At 37.9% G+C, this 17,036-nt stretch overlaps 1 protein-coding gene across 3 annotated transcripts in view; it reads right to left on the bottom strand.

Moving 5' to 3' along the window:
* Positions 1–17,036, bottom strand: part of SLC44A1 (solute carrier family 44 member 1) — a 73,120-nt gene that overhangs the window by 31,431 nt on the left and 24,653 nt on the right. For all 3 annotated transcript variants that reach the window (XM_014882391.2, XM_088157066.1, XM_014882392.2), the window contains exons 4-5: positions 16,167–16,303; positions 1,787–1,880 (exon numbers count right to left, since the gene is read on the bottom strand). In XM_014882391.2, coding sequence (XP_014737877.1) covers positions 1,787–1,880; positions 16,167–16,303 — 231 coding nt within the window. The remainder of the gene's footprint in view (positions 1–1,786; positions 1,881–16,166; positions 16,304–17,036) is intronic.

The raw sequence follows: 17,036 nt of genomic DNA, 5'->3' as shown, positions 1-17,036 counted from the left end.
CATATTTGAAGTGATGGTCTTTGTCTTCCCAAATAACTACTGCATGTGATGGAGCCCTGTGCTCTTAGAGATGGCTAAACACTTGCCTGCCCATGGGAAGAGGTGAATTAATTTCTTGTTTTGCTTTGCTTGTGTATGCAGCTTTCCTTCTCCTATTAAACCACCTTATATCAACCCACAAGTCTTCTATCTTTTACCCTGCCAGTTCTCTCCCCAGTCCTGCTAGTGGGGAGGTGAGCAAGTGGCTGTGGGGGTCTGGGCTGCTGAATGGAGTTGAACCATAACACAGATCAAATGTGACTGTTAGGCAAGCTCTTCCTGAATGCCTCCGTCTACAAGATACTGGGTTTTCATTTGGTTGTCTCAACAGGATTCCATTTATCCTTCAAATGACACTTACTGAATTAATTTAACTGTAAAAACCTGGAAACTAGTGGTTTACAGATACAATGTTGGCCTTTTTTCCCTTAGAGCATTAAGTTCAGACTTTTCAATCTCAAAAATGCTCAAATATGTCGTACATTTTAGTAACACCATGTCAAAATTGGGAAATACTCCATCTACACAATAGCTTATTTAAAATAACACAAGGTAGTTTTCATGAGGAATTTACATAGCATCATTCGATCTCTGACACATTGTTCTATCCTGTTTTCTTACTAAGCTATATTCATCGAGACTGAATGACATGGGAACACACAATGAGAAGTCAGTATAATTCTGGCAAAAACTAGGACTAACAAGCCTTTTCAGTATGCAAGCTGACACTGAAGCTTTCATTTGTTTTTGTATTACTGCTGTAACAGCTGGCTAGATGTATGGAATATTAATCTATATGGAGAAAAGTAAAAAAAAAGTTAATATTCCAGCTGCCATTAATTGTTACTATAATTTAAAAAAAAAAGATTCAGTAGAGAGGCTACTATATATACAAGAAAGTCTTAAAATCAGAATTTGTAGAACTGACACAAATATAACATTTACAAAAAACGTAACAGAAAACTATGCAAAAGAAAAGACTCTGCAGTTACCACCCACTACTGAGTATATTTGAGAAGCTAAATTTTGAGAAAACACAAAATGGTTGTTCTCGAGTTAGTGCCATTACTGATAGAAGGCTGTACACAACAGCTAACAGATCACTTTTTTTTTAGCCATGCTCATTTCCACAGGTCCAAGCAGCAGAGCTAGAAGAGTTTATGAAGCTATGAACTTTTCAATCCTATTTCACAAACAGCACTCTAATGTAACACTTGAAACAATAAATCTCAAAATGATCTGTTAATAAAATATAACTATCGACTATCCTTATATTAGTCATTTGTGCACTGAAAGAGTGAAAAATGAAGAAATTGGCATCTATCTGACTGGCTGAGGTAAGGTGTAGGAAGTGAATGCTGCAGAGACTGTGCATCCCCACATAATTTTTCCTCCCAAAGATTAAAAATGTTCCACGATTGTCTCAGATCTGCATTGCTGATAGGCAGCTGGCTATAGATAGGGTGAAAGGCAGTAAAACAGCTGATACTTAGAACAGTGTCAGTCATATGTGACAAGAGAATTTGAATATATCAGCTCAATAGTTTCAGTAACACATACATGGATAATTTGGGTTTTTCTTTGACTTTTTCATTACATTAAAAAAAAAAAGAATTTTAGAATTATATATACACTAAAACATCTACCTGGTAAGAGTGAACATCTGTTGGTATTTTCTAAAGAACTGTCATGATCAAAACAAATCTCTTTTCCCTCCACCCCAAATCAGACAATTTGATCATATTACCTCTCTGGAACAGGATATTTAGGACATAACTTGGCAGCCCTTGGGTCTGTAGTGTATTCTGATGGCTGTAGTTCATAGCTACATAGAGTGGATCCTGTTGAAAAGTAGAAAAAAAATAAAAATAAATAAAAAATTGGTAAGGAAAACAAATAAAAATCAAACATTCAACATTTTTTGCAAACAGCATTAAAACTAGTACAGGTGCTGATTCTGCACCTTCTCATGTCATTACCACAAAGCTTTGCTAAAGTTCCTCCTGTAACGTGATGAATCGAGTCCAACACAGTTGTCAGTAGAATACGATGACACTCTCCATCTAGCTTTTCCAACCCATCTAGGATTTTCCAAAGTCTGGGTATTTGAGTGGAAAAGACTAATTCACAATGTGGTGTAAAAGGCAAGGACACAAAATACTGTGAAGTCCCCCTCCCCTGCTATTTCAACATGATTTTCTGGATAATTTTTAATGCATGAACATTGCATAACACAACATTCATGATAGAAAGGAAACATTCCTGGGTTTGCAGGGGTTTTTTGTGTGTGTATTCAAAATGCAACTAGTCTATAGATTTCAGGGAGAGGAACAAAAAACTAAAATTGTTAAAGTTAGAATGTTGGCTGAGAAATAACGGAAGCTCTGCATTACATATCCAAAGTGTCTAAAAAGCTGAACTCTCTTCATAAACAAATTGGTACAGCACAGTAAAGATCAAGTTGCCTATAACAAAATTTAAATGTGAATTAAGTTTTTCTTTGTACCTGGCACTTGCCTAATGGAAGTGCCTTACTTAGGAGAGATTTACTTCAATTTATCTAAAATGAAGACACTGAACATCTGACCCAATGCTTCTAGGAAATCAGCAACTTTCAAATCAGATTGGAGCCCTGGTATGTCAGAAATTGCAGAGGCAAGGAAGCCTCCAATGATATAAGCTGCCTATCCAAAGATTAATTTCCTTTCAAGCTTGTTTCCTAATAGATTGCTTACTTCCAAGTGCAAGGGCTTTTAATACATAGCTTTTAGTGTCCTTTTTCCCTATGCAACACATTAAGGACTTATCTTAAAAAGGACTTATCTAAGTCTTGATCATCAAACTAAATATTCAATTCTTTCCATTATTAAAGTGTCCTCTTTCAGAATAGTTTGCAAACTGGATCTATATAATATATATATACAATTACCCAAAATAAATCAAGAATTTTGACAAACAGCTTTATCTTGGCCTGCATTACACCAAGCAGAACTATTATTTGTCGAATTTGTAGAATATTATTTGCAGAAATTTAATCTATCATTGTTACATTTGTACCTCCATGAAGAGACCTCTTCACAGACTGAAAGAGCAGCGGGCCAACTTGCCAACAGCAACTGCCTCAGCTGCTCTCTATTTAATGCAGTCTCTGGAACACTATTTAAGTACCACTTCTACAAAGTAGTTTTTTAGAAGGCAGTTCAAACCACCAATTGAAGAAAGTTATATTTCCTACAAAGAGAAATTACAAGGTGAAACATCGGAAATGCATTTTCGACTGTACTGTTAATATGAATTCTTATGCCTCGGCTTATGTGGAAAACATGGCATGAGATAAACAGATATCAGACAAAACAACATTCCTTAGATTTAAGTTGTAAATGAAGTATCCAAAATATTTTGTCCTTTTTGGACAAAAGACTCTATACTGCTGCAAAAATTTTTAATCTGTTCTTGTAGATAAGAAAACTTCTGGATCATGTTCATTTACTAACAATTCCATCTGTTGCAGGGCCAGTAGGAGAGTGTTATAGGTGGAAAGTGTTATAGGTGTATCTTAAAAACAGAAGGAAAAAGAAGATTGCAGATATTTACGTTTATTTTGCTTTGAATATAGGTCCAAAGATAAGTTATAAAGATGGTTGCCAGCCAGCTGAACATGAGCCAGGTATGCTCAGATGGCCAAGAGGGCTAGTGGCATCCTGGCCTGTATCAGTAATAGTGTGGCCAGCAGGACCAGGGCTGGGATTGTCCCCCTGTACTTGGCACTGGTGAGACCACCCCTCAAATCCTGTGTCCAGTTCTGGATGTGTCACTGCAAGGAGACACTGAGGTGCTGGAGAGTGTCCAGAGAAGGGCAATGGAGCTGGGGAAGGGTCTGGAGCACAAGTCCTGTGGAGAGTGGCTGAGGGAGCTGGGATTGTTCAGCCTGGAGAAAAGGAGGCTCAGGGGTGACCTTATCAGTCTCTACAACTGCCTGCAAGGAGGCTGTAGCCAGGTGAGAGTTGGCCTCTTTTCCCAAGTAACCAGACACAGGGCTAGAGGAAATGGCATCAAGCTGTACCAGGGAAAATTTAGATTGGGTATTAAAGTAATTTTTTCATCAAAAGGGTTGCAAGCATTGGAAGAGGCTGCCCAGGGAAGTAGTTGAGCCCCTATCCCCGGAGGTAGTTAAAGGATGTGGAGACGTGGAGCTAAGGTAAATGGTTTACTAGTGGACTTGATGATCTTAAGGGTGTTTTCCAACCTAAAGGACTCTCTGTTTATGATTCTATGGCACGAACAAGGAGCTCTGTGGGAAGAAATGGGATATATGTTATGTGGACAAGTGTATATAGATTCATGAAACAGAGTGTTTGGGGCCAGCTTGGCCATTCTGCCCAAGTGACCAGTGTGTACTACAGTTTAAATGTTGTATGCAAAGACCCCAAAACATCTAAACAAGACTAAGGGACAGGGCTGGTCTGTGGATGCCCATGCTCCCCTTTGACTTCTAGCAGTTCAGGCAGGAGAGAAAAAGGGCAGGATTTACTATTAGGAAAGGAAACTCTACAAATGTGAATCTGGAGATCTCTTTGGATGACAAATGTAAATGAAGCAAAATCAAATGCCAGACCTTGATGTGCATACAGGTCAGAAGCCATTCAAGTAAGACCTGCAGGGTAACCAAATACACTCCTGGCTGTAGAGCACACTTGCAAGTACCTTGACAGCTCCCTCTGGAAGCCAACAGTATATTCACTCCTGTCATGTCTGACAACTCAGGCTGCCACTAATGTCTTGCCTGGGATTTGCTTTTGGGCTACTCTGGATCTCTTCCCTTCAGATGCCTATCTCATGGCACGCTCCTTAGTCACAGCCAAGAAGAAAGATATTTTCATTGAGCTTGTCAAACAAAGGATATTAACTACCCCGTATTTAAAGAAACTACTAGTCCCATAGCTGAAATAACACCCACCCACCTTTTGTCACAAATAACTAGGCAGAAACTCTAACTATTCCCATAAATATTTATTTATATTTTGAAAACCTTCTGACTTCTCTAATACTGTGTAGGAGAGCTTTAGAACTCAAATATGTGCTTGAATAATGTCACTTTACATTAAACTTCAAACTGATTTCTTAACAAAAGAGTCTGTGTGCATCGCTAAATAGAAGTTTTCATTTTCCAAGGTGAGAGAGAAGAATGAACTGCATTATCAAACCTTCCATTCTTATATTAGTTTCTCTGGGTTAGAAGAGACCAGCATAGCCAAACTTTTTGTTGCTGTTGAAGTTGGTAAGGCCTGAAAAAGTTGAAAGAAACATTTGAATAATCTACCTTGACGAGATAATTAGTTTACCAAAGACAGTACTTTTTATTCCTAAATTATTATCACTCATAAATGTTTGAAAACCAGTATGAGCAGGATACAGAGAATAAATTAAAAGATCACTGAAATAATACACCCTTTGCTTCCTACAGCAATGCACTTATTTTTTCTGGAGAAACCTTTAGGCAAATGACATCAAACTGCCCTACAGGGATTGGATTTCAGATCTCAACATGTTGTAACATTAAGAAAAATACTTGTAAACTAAGCAGAGCATCAGTGTTTGGGCTACTCAGTAGTGTGCCTGTGTGCACACTTTGGTCCCACGATACTGTATTTGGTGGTTTTACACACGAAGTGGTATCATGGAGACATACCACAGTTTCTGTCCCATGGTTTCCTTGCAATGAATATAACTGCTCCAGCCGTTATAACATATTGGAGTCATAACTGGAGCAAAGTACCTCAAAAGATAAACTTCCAACCTAGCTGTAGGAACTTCTTTTCTACATCTCCTTTCTGTTTTACCGAGGCTTGGATTAGTAAGAAGCTAAACAGCCATTATCTCTGGCACTCATAGAAAACAGTTATATTTAGCCCAACTTTATAAATAAAGATGCTGTAGAAAGACAGGACTTTCAAAGATTCTTTCTAATTGAGAAGGTAAATTATTGAAGGTCTTGTGTGCTCAGAAGACACAATACACAGAAGACATAATGCCTTGCTTTGCATGCAGTACAGTAAACAGGAAGGTCCAAACTAACCAAAGATGGTTAGGTAAAAATACTTTTAGAGGCCAAAGCTCCAGTACAGCTTTCCTTTGTGTATTTGCTTTGCTGTAAACCAACAAAAAAAACCTCTGCTAAAGCATCATTACTATAAAGAGTTTATAGCTTGAGAAACTCTAAGATTCCCTAAGTCATCCAATAAGAGGAGCAGTCCACAGAGGATACCAATGACATTTATAAGTCAGGGAATACCCTGATTTATAGTAGTGGAAAGTATATCAGGGGTTTTGGATTCCATTCTGGGAGCTCAGTAGTATCTACTAGTCTATCAACACTTATTAACATCAACTAAAACAAAGACTTTCAGATCTAGAAACATGGACTCATATTCAGAGTCAGGGATTTAAGCAGAAAAATACAAAGCTGTCAGGCTATGGTTGTTTTCTTTAAAAGAGTCGAGCAGCTATTAGTTGCTGTTAAGTTGTTTATTGTAAAGGCACATCAGTCTCGAAAGGCAGAGTCACAAGTGTTTAAGTCCATGCTAAAGTTTTCAGCAGAGTCCCAACTGGAAGTAAAGTCCCAATTAGAAGCTGCTCCTGTCTAGGCCCCGGGAAGGCCAATGTTGCTGTCACAGCTCCTGTATTCTTCCAGATGATGATGATGGAGGTGGGGAGAGAAGAAAAGTGAGAGAGCAAGAGCGTGTCTCACCCCAATGCATAGATTCTTATACACAAATTACCCAATAAGCTAAAAACACGAACCATTTCTTCTTAACCTAGTTCTAGTTTCTTAGCATGCCAGGTTACATCTTAATATACTTCAATCCATCCAAAGGTTTTAATTCAATCCCTGCACTCTGATTTCTCTCTGAATTCTTCAGAGGCCTCTGATTTACAGACTCCAACAAAAACTATCCAGAGACAACAGGGATAGCTTCAGTACCAGGAGCAGCACAGTCATCTCAGGAGTTTAGGAGTATATTCTTTTAAATTACAAAGAGCCCCAGCAGCTCCACATACCCCTTCTCACAAAGACATGGTACAGCACAGCCTGAGAGACTACAAACCACAGTTTTGATTAAGTAATTTATATGAACTTCTGTTCTGAGTCTGATATCGTGCATGCATTGTGCACTTATGTGGAATGACACGTGAAATGTTCAATGATTTTTTTGCTTGTGTCTTTCACACAAGTGATGGACTTAGAAGGTCCCAGTGCCCAGAGCTGGAGGACCATAGCTGGGAGAACAATAAACTCCCGCTGACCCCAAATTCATGTGGAATCTGCTGCTCCAGCTGGATCCTCATATATCTATGTGGCTTCATGATGGGAGTCATCCAAGAATACTCAAAGAGCTGGCAGATGTCATTGCAAGGACTCTCTCGATTATTTTTTAACAGTCTTTGGTATCTGAGGAGTTCCCAGCTGACTGGAAGCTGGCTAAGGTTATATCAATGTTCAAGAAGGGCAAGAAGGATGACCCTGGAAACTACTGGCCTGTCAGTCTCACTTCAGTGCCTGGTGAAATTATGGAGATTATTCTGGAGTTCTGCAAAACACCTGAATGACACCACAGCCGTTATCACAACCAGCACAGTTTCATGAGAGGAAAGTCATGCATGTCCAACATGACTACCTTCTAGGACAGGGTAACACACCTTGTTGATCAAGGCAAGCCAGCTGACGTGATCTTTTTGGATTTCAGTAAAGCTTTTGATACTGTCTCTCATAGATCCTTCTGGAGAAAATGTCCAGCCCACAGCTGGATAAACACATCATGTGATGGATGAGCAGCTGGCTCATGTGTCAGGCACAAAGGGTTACAGTGAATGAGGTGACATCAGACTGTCACTGTGACTAATGGGGTTCCACAGGCCTCTGTCCTTAGCCCTGTGCTCTTCAACGTCTTCATAAATGACTTGGACAAGACTCAAAGGCCCAGAGTAAGTTTACTGGTGATACAAAATTAGGAGGAGCCATTCACTCCCTCAAAGCAGAGGCCTTGCAGAGAGAAGTCAACAAATGACAGGGCTGGGTAATTACCAACTGAAGTTTAAGAAAGAGAAGTACTGAATTCTGCACCTGGGACAGGAAAACTCTGGATGTATGGACAGACTGGGGAATAAGACCCTGGAGAACAGTGCTGTGGAAAGGGACCTGGGGATCACTGTCAAGGATGAGTTGACCATGAGTCAGCAGTGCCCTGGCAGCCAGGAGGGCCAGCTCTGTCCTGGGATTCATCAGGCACAGCATCACAGCCAGACAAGGGAGGGGATTGTCCTGCTCTGCTCTGAACTGGGGCAGCCTTGCCTCGAGTGCTGGGGCAGTTTTGAGTGCCACAATATAAAAAAAGACATAAAGCTCTTGAAGAGTGGCCAAAGGAGGGCAACTAAGATGATGGCTTGGGGAGAGGCTGTGTGAGGAGTGTCCAAGATGACTTAGTTGGTTCAGTCTGGAGGAGACCGAGGGGAGATCTCACTGCAGTCTACAACTTCCTTGTGAGGGAAAAGGAGGAGCAGGCACTGGTCTCTTCTCTGCAGTGACTAGACCTGAGGGAATAGACTGAAGTTATGTCAGGGGAGGCTTAGGTTAGGTATTGTGAAAAGGTTCTTCACCCAGAGGGTGGTCCAGCACTGGAACAAGCTCCCCAGGGAAGTGGTCACAGCACCAAGCCTAACAGAGTTCAAGTAGTGTTTGGACAATACTGTCATGTACATGGTGTGACTCTTGGGGTATCCTGTGCAGGGCCAGAAGGTGAACTTTGTGGTCTCTCATGGATCTGCCCAGCTCAGCATATTCTATAGCAATTGATAACTGACTTCTAAAAAGCCAAATGATGAAGCAGAGCTTCTAGTTCAAAATCTTAGTATCTTATTTCATTGTCTCCTTTACAAGTAACATCCTATTAGTTCATTATGTTCTCTGATATAGGAATAAAACTCACAGACACAGAAATGTGCAGAAATGTTAGCAGCAATGAGACTTTAAAAATCACACCTCCTCACTTCTGGACTTTCAGCCCAGTCCTACTTCCTCTTGAGTTCTGGGTGTTTTATGACTAAGTTCACCAATTAAAACTTAGCAATGTTAACTTAGTTAACATTGTGAATACATGACTCACAGATGATTATACATGACCAACCAACCCATGCAATAAAGGCTAGAGTATGATATTGATGCTGACAGAGGTGGAGTTCAGGAAGGACAAGACTCCCAGACTCTCAAAAGGATGAAATTCTTAACACTTTTCTACATTTCTCACCCCAGAACTTGCCTGAAATCTATCTGTCAAACTCTATCGGCTCTGAAGTGTTAATCTGAACCATACTACCCATTCAAAGCTTCATGCAATGAGACAACTTGGTACACTTCCAATAACTGGATATTATTTTAGCATATTATGGACTAGCAACACAGCATAGAAAAGTGGGAGCTTAAAACACTGTCTCGTGTACCTGGCTGCAGCAAATTCCAGAGCTAAAACGCACAGAATTGGTAGGATGCCAAATACCACTTCCACAGAAGATGGTAGTTACTATCCTTTGCTGAGTTCTGTCAGTAAAGAGAACAATGCTGCACAATCCCAGAAAAACCATGCCTATAACAAGTAATAATATTATCCTCTCTTCACAGACTCCTGTCAAATAGAAAAAGGTTGGGATCACCATGAAATAAACCACATTATGTTGACCAGACTTTCTTTATTCCTTGACTGCTAGGCCTGACGATAGTAATTATAGGCCATCTACAACTACAGGAAGCAATTCTACTCAGAGCAGAAGCACTAACCACAAAAGTTTGGGACTGTATAAATTTCCTATTTGCCTATTACAGAACAATGAAAACATTCCAGAGCAGACACATTTGATCCTCCATTTAGGAATGAAGTAGCATTTAGTTATACATATATTAGCATCAGAGCTAGAAATTACTGAGAAAACAAGAACTCCACTTCTTAGTCAGAGATTTTAATGTGGTCTAAAGTATCAGATAAAGTGGAAGCACCAGAGGATTGCACAAACATAGCTAAACTTTGCAGCTATGCCTTTTGTAAATTGAGCAGGAATTGAGCCAGAAGACCAAAAAGGGACAGAGCTGAACCTTGACAGCGAAATCTGATTTCTGGGCCCTAACAAAATAGCGATGCCTTGAGATAAGCAAAAAGGCATTGGAAAGACCACCTTGCAGTCAGGACTTCTCAGATTAATACGATAGAATTGTTCTTAGAAAAGGAAAGCTTAATTCTCTGCCTTCCAGAAGCACAGTATGTGTTTTAAAGGAAGAAAAGTAAGGTTTGTATTTATCTTTGCTTTTAGTTGTTGCAGAGAGACATACCACCACTTCTTTAAAACAATGAGTATCAAAGGGCAAGAGTAATTACAGGTGCTTTTATAAATAAATATGCTTATTTTCACTTCAGTCCCATTCTCCAATGCCTGCAAGAATATTCCAGGAAAGATCCATCCAGATAGATCTTCAAAAGTCTGTAGAATTGAAGACGACAGAGAACTACTGTGGTAGATATTAAAACATGCTGTTACAACTAAGAGTATGGAAAAACAAAATCCTGGATTCAGAAATTATCTACCTATACATACATGTATTTCGAGTTGTAATAAAAAAAAAGACAACACTCAATACTTAGCATTTTCTCCTATTCTTATGAACAGTACAGAGAGTTGAAAAATATTAATTTACCCATTCTTCCACTTGTATTTCTTCCAGTGCTAAATAAAACCAGCTACTCTGAAATCAAATTAAGAATCCATCTAGTGAAGTAGCAGATGTTTCTCCTGCTGTATCTTTAGCTCTGCACAACTTAGACCTTAAGGATATTCTTCAGTGTTAATTAAATATCCAAACAGAGTTTGGATTTTCTAGTCTAAGAGAATTATTCTAGGCGTTTATATTTTTTTGTTTTTAAAATATCCTCATTGCAATAAGTTTTGTAAATTAACCATAGATTTTTCTGCATACAAGTCCTCATTGATGCTTACTGATTTCATTTTTGATCTCTAGTTTCACATTACTCAGGTTATCAGATGAAGGGATAATAACTTTTCAACCTTCTCTAAGATATTCCGGCTTTTAATGACCTGTTCTTCCTGATAGTTTTCTCTTTTACAGAAATCACTGGTCCTTTTATTATGATAATCCTTGTTTCCCTTCTTAGTATGTATATATATACAACATGTGAATACATGCTGAGAATATGTTCATGTACAAGTTTAAAAAAAAAATGTAAAGAAAGGACCAGAACATAGCCTTTATGATGCCAACACAGCAGGAGTTTACACAAAATGCAGTCCCTCTTCACAATTCATAAACATTACACTTTCAGACAATACTGTGCCTTCAACCTAATCTTCTTGTGATCCTCAGTAGCTTCACAATCTCCTCCCTAGTATCAATAATCACTTTAAATTAAAACACTATATGAATAACAACAGGTTCCCACCCCTTCATTCTGGGGGCATTCCTTTTGATTTGACATTTTATTCCACTGCAATTTATAGCAGGCTTTTTTCCATATGATTCTAAACAATCCAGTAGTCACAACAACGAGATTTATAATCTCACTGTTTCTTCCCCTTTCCAAATGGTTTATTAATGTAATCAATAACACAACACAGCATTATTGGAGGACTCCACATGCTGTCACTTTCTGCTGAAGAAACAATTTAATTCTAACTAGAGGATACATTTCCAATACACCATAAACCTGATGGACAGTTCTCGTAACAAGACAGAGGACCAGTAGTGGATGACCATTTGTCAAAATTGTTCAAAATGTACTTTTACTCTAGTCAATAAAAAAAATTACACTCAAAATTAACATACTCAGGTTTCCAAAGACCTATGGGTGCAGACGTGCTTTAAGCATAAGGTATCTGTAACTGACACAGTACATCATACTTCAAGAAAATCATGAGCAAACGATTACGTTTTAAACAGCACACTTTCACTGAAAACAAAGGCAGGGGGAACAAGAGCAGATAAAAAATGTCAGAAGCTCACAGTGACCCAGCTATTTCTAAATTAAGTGCCAACAGGAACTGCAAAGATGTACTTTACTACACATGAAGATGTCATTATCTTCAGACAAAAGAAAAATCCTTTTTGTTTCCCTTGTGGTTTCTTCTAATAGCTCAGAGATTTCACCTGTTCTGACTTAGCAGACTGATTTCCTTTATTGATTTCTTTCAGGTCAGTCTCTACAGCAAACTTAATGAAGCATTCCCTCTGGCTCTATGTCCATCCAGACCACAACTAGCCTGGCCTAAGCTAAAGAATTTTGACAACAGAGATGCCTGCCAAGATGCTGCAAAATGAAAATGTCATTTCAAGTTCCTAAATATGCATCCAGTTATTTAAATAATGAATAGGAATAGTAGTTCCCACACTGAGTAGACACTATAGCTATCCCTGAATTAAACAGGGATTTACACAGAAATTACAACCACCTGTCTAGTGTTTCTCTTTAATAATGACATTTCATTATTCATGTGGCACAGTCGTAGATTAATTATATCTTCAAGGATATTTCAAAACGCTTTAGCAAGTCCTTGAAAACATCATTGCAGTATTTCACGGACATTAAGTTTTGAAGCATCAATTTGGTTTCTGGGAAAAGCAGCTTTCAGTCATACTACTTGAAATACATGATTTTTTAAGGGCCAAGATCAACAAAAACATTGAATCACAAGTATGCTGTGCCTGAGGTGTTCTACTGGATGAGAAAATCCTGGGGAGAGCAACAGCAGTCAGTTCACAAGATATAACATTCTCAGTTGTGTCCAACCAATAGCTCTACAAACTCAAGCACTAGCATGGCTGCTTGAGAACAGCATTGTAACATTTCTCAGGTAATACTGCACTTTCCTGTGTCACTTCCGGAAGTTGCTCCAGAGTATTTCTGTAATTTACCTCTTGCACCTCTGTACAGGTCAAAGATCTGAGTGGTCAAGTTCCCAGCTTTCTCTTTCCCTCCTTCCTCCTCTTGTAAAAGGTCCCAGCTGGTTCCAGTTTTCTGGGTGTCAATTATTGTGAAGATTTTAAAGGTACATGCTTTCTTGTTTTCTTAAAATCAGATTGGCTTCTCAAGGGATGGGCTTCTTCTCTTCTTTGATGGGAAAGTACTGCAAATGCAGGACCTGACTGTGAGAAGGCAAGTGAGGTGGGGGTGGGAATGAAGTTACTGCTCTGAAATGGTGCTGTTATTCACAAAATCAGCTCCTTTCCCCAGGTTACAGCAGAAGAGCAAGGGCATCATTACTGATTCAGAAAGCTAAAAGGCTGCTTTATCATTAAATGGTCTTCTTGCCTCAAGCAAGCATTTTCCCTGCCCTAAATGCTTACTTATAATCCCACTTGCAGAACTGCACAACATAAGCTCTATCGTAAGTGTTCTGAATCTTTGGGATTGGCAGTTCTGTCCTTTTGTGTTGAGGCAATCAACTGCATGGCTCACTTAAGTAAAAAATACCACAAATGCTAAGTAGCTGCAAATTCATGTGGAATTGATAAAACAACTAGTCAATACAAATATGTTTTAGTATGTTTTACATGTTATAGCTCTTAATAAAGATGTTTAGATTAAAAAACACATTTATTTGAACTTACAACACCACCTCTTGATGGGCAACTGAGGCACTACAGGTGATTTCTTTGGACTGATGAAGGGTTCTTAAGCAGTAATTCCTTTAAGAATTTCAAGGTGCATGGACAAGTAATGTGATTTCAGGGATGGCATACGAGCCAGGTGAAAATGGCCAACTGCAAAAGCCATGCAACGACCTACATAGTCTGTCTCCAGACAATTGCTATTTTCAGGATACAGGAAGGGTTAAAGCTTTCAGAAAGACTCAACAGAGCAAAACTAAGAATTTACTGCATTCTTACCTATAAATTTAAAACATGAGATGGTTTTCTTTTCAAATGTTAGAAGTTCTGAGCCTGTGATAATTGGTACTGAATTTTCTCAAAGTCCAAACACAACTTGCCCTCCCTCTTCAGAACTCAACAGCTGAACTGTATTTTCTAATATATATCATCACAAACACAGAAATTGAAATTATGCTCTTTACAGCCATGTTCAAGGTCCTCAGATTTTGTTACTACTACTACTATTCTTACAGTGGAGTCAATGGTCACTTAAAACAGACTGCCAAACCTAATCCTAGTATTCATTGATTTAAATCCACTATCACAAAGTGGATCTCAGAAAAATTATTTTCCGTACTGAGCATGATAGTTTTGGTACTAATTCATTGTTCTTGCTCTGCTAAAAGGCTGAATCACATTTGAACTTTGACTACATGTATGCAATTTTTAAGCTAATCAACAATTAAGCTGTTCATTTGCTGCAAAAGAGCACTTTTTGGAATTTCCATAGGTTGGTGAAAATTTGAGCAGAAATATAACCATGAGGATGACAATATTTCTCTGAATGGTGTGATTTCAGTCATGCAAAGGCTTCATCTATAAAAGGAAAAATCAGTTTAGTGTAATACCTGTCTTTGATAAGCCAAATATATAATGAAAATTAGGAAATGAACTCATTAGTGAATTTTTTCTGGTTCAGCACCAGGTTTCATACTTTTGACCAAACTTTTGGAAATAGAAAAAATTGCCTGTCAGATTAATTTTAAAAAATATTATCTTTAGGTTTTAAAATCTAAAGCTCTAAGGAAAAAAAAATTAGAACAAAGAATAATGAGGACAAGACATAGCATAGCTTGTTTTGGGGAGAGTGCTTTTTGTTGTACTTTAAAAGATAGTTATATTGAATATATGTCAGGCACAATTAATAAGAGATTTAACTTATAGAAAATGTTGTTGATAAAGAAAGGCATGGCTGAATTCCATTGCTTCAAGATGTACATAAACTGCACTACAAATGACCTTCATACTAACAAAGACCTGGCCTGCATTAATTAAGAAAAACACAGCATGCTCAGAGAAGGAGCAAAGAATGCAACTGTAGATACTGATTATTTTAATTTATAATTGACAAGGGTGCACAGATCACACGACGAAGCTGTTTGTGCAGCTCCGTGAAAGCTGTGATGCCTCACAGTAGTTCCTGATTCAGATATCAGACACGCAGGCATGCAGGTACAGTGCACTGGGAGACCAAGGGCACTAACATTGCCCCAAGGCCATTTCAACTGCCTCTGCTTTCAAACAAGAGTACTCACATAACCTGTGCTACTAAAGGAGTAAACATTTCAGTTTCTTTTATGAAAAGTAATCCGGTTCCACTGCTTTGAACTGGGTCATCCAGACTGACTCATTTTTTGTCACATACCTTGCAAAGAACTATTACAGCATCATTTTGAAAGATAAGTTTAGTACTGTTCCCATACATTAGCAAAATATTCCAACTTGAATGGCTAAAAAATGCCGAAATTTTCTCAAATTAATTTTATATCTTTATTTTTTATTTTGTATCTTTTACTTTATTACCAAAGGTTAGTCACTTCTCATGTATTTTATTCCACTGCTAAAATAGAAACTGAGCTAGTAATGTCAGTATTACTACTACAGAGAAAAAAGTACTTCTCTTAATGAAGACAAGGTATAAATTTCCTTTGCTAATGCAATTAGCAAAAACTTCTTTTTTTAAAGAAAAGCATAAGAAAACAAAACAAAACCAAAAAAGAACTGCACTGTAGCACTGAATAAAAGCAGGAGTATTTTCACACACAGCCATACTCTGTGCCACAAGTGCCATTAAGCAATAGCAAAGCTCTCACTAGCCCCCTGTACATGAGAACATTTCAAAAGCACTACTCTTAAGCAGCAATGTCAGAATACTTCCTTAGGAACGGAAAACAGATCACAGTCAGACATTCCCTCAAATGCTTATTACACTTTGTACTCATTGCCAAAACAAGCTTTCCAAACTGCCCAAGACACAGTGGAACACTATCATAAGATAGAGTAATGTTTTAGCTTAATGAAAAGAGCACATTATTTCTATTAATATTTCTTAATACAGAATTCATTTTTAGCTCTGCGAATGTATGAGTCTTTTTTCAGATCCTACGAAAATATGAACAAAAACAAACCTATTTTTTCATACCATTAGTTTCTGCAAATTTCTGTATATCAGCCAGAGTTTTCAGTTCTTTCCTTGGGCAAGCTGATACACACAGGGCAATAGACTTAATCTTCTGATGTACTAGATCAATGTTGCATGGATCCAAGAAGAATACATACCTATGGAAGGAAAAAAGGTAAATTACTTCTACTTTAATTAACAATTACACTGAACAAAATTTCAAACTATGGGATTCAATCAAGACTGACTGATTCCATCTACGCAGAAACACAGGAAATTTCATATTATTGCAACTGCATGGAATAAAAGAATTTATGCACTTAACACATGCATAACAGTGTATGGGTATTTATATATCCATATTTATATACCTCTGGATCACAGAGAAAGAATGTTTAACTCCACCTGATTCAAATCCATTCAAATGGTGCTACTCATAAAAACAGCAGTAGTCCCACCATGCCTCTTCACAGATATGAACATTCACAAATCTTTCCTCAAACCTTAAACTTGACTTAAGAGAATCACAATTTTTTTTTCCAGAAAGACCCAACAAACCAAATAAAGTCACTCTTATTCTGCAAAAAGAAAAGGTCCATGGCTAAATTTATGAATATACATAATACCAATAATTAAGAACAGTTTAATAGATTGATTTTCCATGCCATGACTGAACAGATTACTTTAGTATTTACTTAGAAATAAAACTCCTTGCAATATTTCAAGTAGTATTATCTAATGTTTAAGTGCAGTATTTTAAAGAGAATCTACTTGCTAACTTTTTACAATGAATGTAATTTAAAAATCCAATGCATCAAGTACATATTACAGATTCTTAACAAACATCTCTTGGCTGTACATGCTTTATGACAAACACTAACCCTACAGAAT

This window comes from Sturnus vulgaris, chromosome Z, assembly GCF_052056855.1.
Source record: "Sturnus vulgaris isolate bStuVul1 chromosome Z, bStuVul1.hap1, whole genome shotgun sequence".
NCBI lineage: Eukaryota > Metazoa > Chordata > Aves > Passeriformes > Sturnidae > Sturnus > Sturnus vulgaris.
This window is presented reverse-complemented; position numbering and strand designations above follow the sequence as displayed.